Source organism: Brassica rapa, unplaced genomic scaffold, assembly GCF_000309985.2.
Source record: "Brassica rapa cultivar Chiifu-401-42 unplaced genomic scaffold, CAAS_Brap_v3.01 Scaffold0281, whole genome shotgun sequence".
NCBI classification, from domain to species: Eukaryota; Viridiplantae; Streptophyta; class Magnoliopsida; order Brassicales; family Brassicaceae; genus Brassica; species Brassica rapa.
In genome coordinates this window covers 35001-42500 of record NW_022610224.1, presented here as the reverse complement: position 1 = coordinate 42500, position 7500 = coordinate 35001, and the positions used below count along the sequence as shown (strand labels likewise).

Here is a 7500-nt window from a genome sequence, read left to right as displayed (position 1 = left end):
AACCATATCAACACGCAAGAATAGAAAACATGATGCATCTTAGCCCTAGTCCTAGTCAGGTTATTAACTCAGTCTTAATTCCATTCATCTCAGCTTAGCCCTTGCTAAACTGAGTCCGGTTCCATAAATAAAATAACCCTAAGAACTCTACCATTCAATAACGTGATCATTCTAATCTATATGCAGACTCGATCTACCCTAAATTCCAAGTGGAATTCAAACAAACCAACTCACAGTGTTCTAGGCGAGAAGCAGCTGGTTGATCGGAGAGGACTTAGCCAAAACCCAAGAGACGCCTTGACTGGACTGGACTGGACTCATCTTGTCTTGGACACAACCTCGGCTTCACCATGAAGAAACTGAAAGGCCTCGATAGGCTGATCTGGACTCGGACAGAACCTCCATTAGCTTCTGGACAGTTCTTCGACTTCCCGGTGCAGTATCGAGTAGAACTTCGACTGATCTGAACCCATGGAACTGAACTAGTCTTGGACAGTACCTCACTTAATTGTAGGAGAATATGACTGGCTTGGACGTGTTGCAGGCTGGGATTCAGGCTACTCAATTGGACGGACTGAGGTTCAAGAACTCGGACTGGACAGGACGGACGGACGGCTATGGAGTGGCTAGACGGACGCGATGGAGAGGGAGATGGCCGATCTGGTTCCTGAAACAAAAGAGAGTTATTTTTATGAGTTTTTATGAATCAAAATGATGAACAGAAAGAAAACTAAATGATAAATGAAGAACAGAAGCAAATGTGATTTTTATGGGTTTTTATATTGAATGGAAAATCTAGAACTATATGATGCAAAATGAAACAAATAAGAGAAGGATAGAGATGGCTGATGGATTCAAGTTGCTGGACTGATGTCTCTCTCAACAAGAACAGGGGATGGAGATGGCGTGAAGGTGGGATCTTGCTTGCTGGACTGATGTCTCTCTCAAGCTGGATCAGATGATGGATTGAAGTGGATTTGCGGATGAGGTTTCGATTGAATCTCTCAATCTGATGAAGGATGGAACGAATTGATTGACTCTCTCAATCTGTGTACTGAGCTTGTTTGATTTGCACAAACAAACTAGACTCACGAAATCAATAGAACAACAAAGAATCTCTCTTTGAATCCTAAAGACCGATATTTTATACAAAGAACAATCTTTGATAAAAACTGAATAAACTTTTTATTAACTTGGTGATTGAGGGTCCTCTCTACAATGGACGACAATGAGCTTATATAATGCTCAGATACAAGACTCTAAACGTTCACAAAAGAAAAGAAAGGAAACAAATCTAAACTAAGCAAGAAATCGAAAACTAGCCGTTGGAGCCTTTTGTGGGATTTTGGCTCCAAGTGAAGAAACTTGATTTGCTTGAATCTGGACGGTTTAAGGGGATAAGAGAGCTTTCTTGGGACCTTCTTGAATGCTTGGTAGATGCTGATCTCGTCCTTGCCTTGGTAGAAAAAGAGCTGTTGGAGTTTGAATGCAAGAGACTCCAAATAAGGCAGTTTGGTGATAATGGGGATCTTCTTATTCCTATGTGGGCTGGTGCATGGGATGAAGTTGTAGAACTCTTCTGGCTCATGTATAATGTCTCCTGGATGTCTTTGTTTTGTCTGGACGTCGTCTGGTTCTCCTGGTTGGATTGGAATTGCTTGGAATGAATCAAACCGAAAGATTGTCCAATCTTTCCATAAATAGCTCCGGTTGGGTTTAAGTGATTCTCCATTGAACCAACTGATCTCCTGGGTTCTGGTGCAGCTAAGGACTTCTGGAATACCTCCTGATTGGTTAAGATGATCTCCTGGTTCCCATAAATAGCTCTGGGTCGAACCAAGTTGAATTGGTTGAAGACTTTCCATAGATGACGTCGGTTTGGCCGGTTCTGGGGAATTGATCATAACTCCTAATTTCCGTGGCCATTTCTCCTGATCTTGGGCTTTATGGAAAGATGATAAACGCCTATTGACTTCTGTGATGGGTTTTGCTTCAGGCCGCTCCTTCAGTGAGCTTGAATCTTCTTCTAAATTCGGGTACTCGCAGATGGACGGGTTGAGAAACCTCTGAATTGTAAAATTCATAACTTCTTTCTCCGTGATTATTTTGGCCCAATTCCAATTGGCCTGGACTCCTTCTTGAGTGTAGAATGCATAAAAATTAGCCTCGTGATTTAAACCCTCCTGGTTTGTAAGATATGGCATTTTTAGTGCACGTATGTCCTGGTTGGCGCCTTGGCTGGTTGAGTAGGGTGTTGGGTCGACCTCTGGTTCAGCTGCTGAATTGCTGGCCGCAACATTCCTCCCCCTTGAAAAGGTTTCGACCTCGAAACTGTATAACCTGCACCAAGATAGAGCAAGTCAGCTTTCATACTCTTTTGAGATTCTAAGGTCTTACCTTGATATTGTTTCGGTTTGGGGATGGATTGTGCATCAGGTGGCTCTTCTTTCAGCAAATAGGATAGGATCACGCCTCTGCTTTGACTTTGGCATTTCTTATCTCCTTCAGTGATGGTCCTTCATACTCCTAGTAGGCTCAGTTCTGACCATCTTTGGTTTTGATTCTCCTAGCAACAAAAGATTATCCGGTGGGATTTCTTTGAAGCTTTCTCCTTTGCAACCTGAAAAATTCTCAACATTCTGGACAAAAATCAAGTGCATTATATCTGTGTTTGGACACTGATAAAAATAATTTGAAATTTCCAGACTTACTTTGATAGCTTCCACAAGTTGAAGAATGATTTTCTTCTTTGGACAACTTGTTTTTGTTTGCTGCCTTCTTTGCATCTTTTGACCTTGGTGGTTATGAACTTCAACTTCTTTTATTCCTGGATCAAAACTTTTTGGCAAAGACAAGTGCATTATATCTGGATAATCAAGTGTCTTGGACGTTTTAAGATCAGAGAAGATTACCTTAAGCCTTGGCATTTGAACACATTGTTCAACACTAGACTTCCACTTGTGAGGTGGTTCATGGCTGGGCTTATGGTCTGGTTCTTTCTTTAGAACTTCAGAAGCAAATAGCTTTCATTTTTACTCTCTACATCAAGAACACACACGTCAATACCAGTTTCTCTAGGTGGTGTTTGACACTTACCTTGGTTTGATACTTTATTTACTGGTTTTGCTTCTTTAAGCAACATGGACTGCATTGTGTCTTGAACCTTCTCCTGGTTCATCACTGGTGTGGCGCCTGGTGGCTCCTCTCCTTTGAATTCATGCTCTTTAATTCCTGTTAAAACACCTTTTGACAAAGACAAGTGCATTACACAAGAATTTGGAACCAACAAATCAGATTGAATAAAACTATCACTCTTCATAGATAAATCTGTTTTCTTTTCAAGTGATGTTTCTATCAATACTTGCTTAGTAGGACAAACTACAGCATAGTGTCCTTTCTTATGACATCTATAACATGTCTGATATTTTAAATCCTCAGATTTAGAAGATTTACCTTGGCTTGATGGCGCTTCTTCCTTTGGGTTTAAAATCTCCTTGTCTCTTGGACTTAAATCATGGACAACTTTGGATCTCAACAAGGATGTGGAGTTCGTGTCTTTCTGGACCTTAGGACCTGTCTTAACATCCTTGGACAAAGACAAGTGACTCATACCAGTTGGAGATGATTTATAAACAAATTTATCAAGTATAGGACTTACCTTGGCCTTTGCTTGAAAAATAGGTTTGTCTGATTTTTCTTTGTGTCTGGCCAACGTGTCTTGGCTGACAAAGTTCTTTCTCTCCATGGTCTTTGGGACCTCATAAGGTTGGGACTGATCATAGAGAACTGTGTGCCCCTGGTTTGGCCGAATCTGTTCTTGATGGATCAAGCTTCTATGGCCTTGTTGTGGCACCACTCTCTTTGCCTCTTTGGACCCATGGCTTGGAAACCTCCTTGGGTACCTTTCTCTAATCTCTGGTGTTGGAAGTGAGGATACATACTTCCTGATCATGGCCTCTTTAAGATCTTCCCACGTTTTGATAGCCTCTCTTTGACTCTTCCATCTTGCACCATCTACACCTTTCCACCATTTGTATGCATTTCCGTTGAGTTGTTTGATGGCATGGCTCAGCTTTTCTTTCTTTGGCACGCCATGGCATGAAAACCAATCATCCATGGTTCTTTCCCATGAGAGATAGTCATCTGGCCAACTGCTTCCTGAAAAAGAATAAATCTTAACTTCATTAACAGGTTTAAAATAAAGATAAGAATGAGTTAAGTGTTTATGAGTTGAAGAAGTATGGTGTGGGGTGATCCATGAAGGATCTGGTGGCTTAGGCTCAACATAGCCATCCTCTGGTGCATCTCCAAATCTTCTTTTTCCTTGCTGTGGTCGTTGGCCTTGTGCCTTGTTTCTTTTCTCCAGCTGAGAAATCTGATCTTGTACACCCTTCATAGCAGCCAATAGCTGTTTTTGAGAGGCCAATAAGGCTTGGCTTTGTGCTAATTCTTCCATTTCTTCCTGCAAGCAATCACAAAGATCAAGTGAAGAATACAGAATTTATGGTCGGATCAGAATAAGAACCAAAATGCAAGCTAATTAAAACTAAACCGAGAAAATATGCAATGTTGAACCGAAATGAAATAAATTATGAAAAAAATGATTTTTCTTTTGGTTTTCTTAATGCAAATCTCGAAATGAAACAGTAATAAATGACAATTAACACAAATGAAAAGAAAATATGGAAAGCAAACTAATGCTGAATTTTTTTTTGAATTTTCTTTGGATGAAATGCAACAATTAAATATGCAAATGATATAAACTAAAGCTTAAAAATATTTTCTTTTTCTTTTCTGATGCAATCACGAAATGGACAAGTAGAAATGGTATGAAACAATAACTAGGATGATTTCTTTTGGCTTTTGAATTTATGAATGCAAATGAAAAGGAATCAAATTCAAAACAGAAATTTTTATGGAATTTTCTTTTATGGAAACTAATGAATGCAAACACTTTCTTTTGGGATTTTCGATTTTTAAATGAATCAAACAAAACTTTTTCTTTTCTTTTTCGTGGCTTTAAAGTATGATGAACAGCAAGAACAAAAATATGCAGAAACAAAAATTGATACAAAAAGAAACAGTTTTTTATGGATTTTCGGTTTATGAATGGAAAAACAAATGCAAGCAAGTATGAGATGCAAGGATAGATATCACCTGAGTCAGGAGCTTAAGCTCTGATACCAAATGTTGCAGGCTGGGATTCAGGCTACTCAATTGGACGGACTGAGGTTCAAGAACTCGGACTGGACAGGACGGACGGACGGCTATGGAGTGGCTAGACGGACGCGATGGAGAGGGAGATGGCCGATCTGGTTCCTGAAACAAAAGAGAGTTATTTTTATGAGTTTTTATGAATCAAAATGATGAACAGAAAGAAAACTAAATGATAAATGAAGAACAGAAGCAAATGTGACTTTTTATGGGTTTTTATATTGAATGGAAAATCTAGAACTATATGATGCAAAATGAAACAAAATAAGAGAAGGATAGAGATGGCTGATGGATTCAAGTTGCTGGACTGATGTCTCTCTCAACAAGAACAGGGGATGGAGATGGCGTGAAGGTGGGATCTTGCTTGCTGGACTGATGTCTCTCTCAAGCTGGATCAGATGATGGATTGAAGTGGATTTGCGGATGAGGTTTCGATTGAATCTCTCAATCTGATGAAGGATGGAACGAATTGATTGACTCTCTCAATCTGTGTACTGAGCTTGTTTGATTTGCACAAACAAACTAGACTCACGAAATCAATAGAACAACAAAGAATCTCTCTTTGAATCCTAAAGACCGATATTTTATACAAAGAACAATCTTTGATAAAAACTGAATAAACTTTTTATTAACTTGGTGATTGAGGGTCCTCTCTACAATGGACGACAATGAGCTTATATAATGCTCAGATACAAGACTCTAAACGTTCACAAAAGAAAAGAAAGGAAACAAGTCTAAACTAAGCAAGAAATCGAAAACTAGCCGTTGGAGCCTTTTGTGGGATTTTGGCTCCAAGTGAAGAAACTTGATTTGCTTGAATCTGGACGGTTTAAGGGGATAAGAGAGCTTTCTTGGGACCTTCTTGAATGCTTGGTAGATGCTGATCTCGTCCTTGCCTTGGTAGAAAAAGAGCTGTTGGAGTTTGAATGCAAAAGACTCCAAATAAGGCAGTTTGGTGATAATGGGGATCTTCTTATTCCTATGTGGGCTGGTGCATGGGATGAAGTTGTAGAACTCTTCTGGCTCATGTATAATGTCTCCTGGATGTCTTTGTTTTGTCTGGACGTCGTCTGGTTCTCCTGGTTGGATTGGAATTGCTTGGAATGAATCAAACCGAAAGATTGTCCAATCTTTCCATAAATAGCTCCGGTTGGGTTTAAGTGATTCTCCATTGAACCAACTGATCTCCTGGGTTCTGGTGCAGCTAAGGACTTCTGGAATACCTCCTGATTGGTTAAGATGATCTCCTGGTTCCCATAAATAGCTCTGGGTCGAACCAAGTTGAATTGGTTGAAGACTTTCCATAGATGACGTCGGTTTGGCCGGTTCTGGGGAATTGATCATAACTCCTAATTTCCGTGGCCATTTCTCCTGATCTTGGGCTTTATGGAAAGATGATAAACTCCTCTTGACTTCTGTGATGGGTTTTGCTTCAGGCCGCTCCTTCAGTGAGCTTGAATCTTCTTCTAAATTAGGGTACTCGCAGATGGACGGGTTGAGAAACCTCTGAATTGTAAAATTCATAACTTCTTTCTCCGTGATTATTTTGGCCCAATTCCAATTGGCCTGGACTCCTTCTTGAGTGTAGAATGCATAAAAATTAGCCTCGTGATTTAAACCCTCCTGGTTTGTAAGATATGGCATTTTTAGTGCACGTATGTCCTGGTTGGCGCCTTGGCTGGTTGAGTAGGGTGTTGGGTCGACCTCTGGTTCAGCTGCTGAATTTCTGGCCGCAACAGGACGGATTGAATTGGACAGAGCTTCCGCGTCACAATCGTAAAGAATCGACGATTGGACGGAACTGGCCTTCTCGGTGGAGTATCGGTCTTCAGAATCGACCATACTCTAGATCGACCACTTTCTTTATCTCTCTCTCCATAGCCACGTTGACTTGCTTCCCATCTGAATTGATATTCAATTGGTTGATCTTCAGTTGGCCAGAACCTTCCCTAGGCGCTGACTTGAAATCAGTAGAATAACTGTTCTCGAAAACTGCCGAAAAGACTCGAAAACGATCGAAACTCGAACTTTCTTTCTCTAGCTTTCTATCTCACGTTTTTCTCTGAGTTTCAGGTGTGCTGGATGGTTTGAAATGAGCTGGGGTCGTGGGGTTTATATAGGATGCAGCAACCAATCAGAAACAAGCCGTGTGGCAGCCCGTGTGTCGCTTCGCATGGCTCCGGACGCATGCGTCGCGGCACCTCGTGCTCCACATGTCTGATGGCATGACCAGGACATCATGCAGAGTGACACCATGCCCTCCAGATGTCTGATCCACGGCCTGAC

General features: G+C 40.8%; 1 protein-coding gene across 1 annotated transcript; it reads right to left on the bottom strand.

Moving 5' to 3' along the window:
• Positions 1 to 2758: 2758 nt before the first annotated feature.
• Positions 2759 to 6759, bottom strand: LOC117129981. Its single transcript, XM_033283166.1, has 2 exons — positions 3758 to 6759; positions 2759 to 3565 (listed from the first exon to the last, which is right to left on the bottom strand). The coding sequence occupies exons 1-2, from the start codon at positions 4454 to 4456 to the stop codon at positions 3002 to 3004; spliced, it is 1263 nt and encodes a 420-aa protein (XP_033139057.1). The 5' UTR covers positions 4457 to 6759; the 3' UTR covers positions 2759 to 3001.
• Positions 6760 to 7500: the final 741 nt, after the last annotated feature.

Bases quoted from the DNA above. Each gene is read 5' to 3' on its own strand.
- LOC117129981 (XM_033283166.1), bottom strand. From the start codon at position 4,456: ATGGAAGAATTAGCACAAAGCCAAGCCTTATTGGCCTCTCAAAAACAG. The intron at 3,566-3,757 runs GTCCCAAAGACC...ACAGGTCCTAAG, and splicing joins ATCAGTCCCAACCTTATGAG to GTCCAGAAAGACACGAACTC.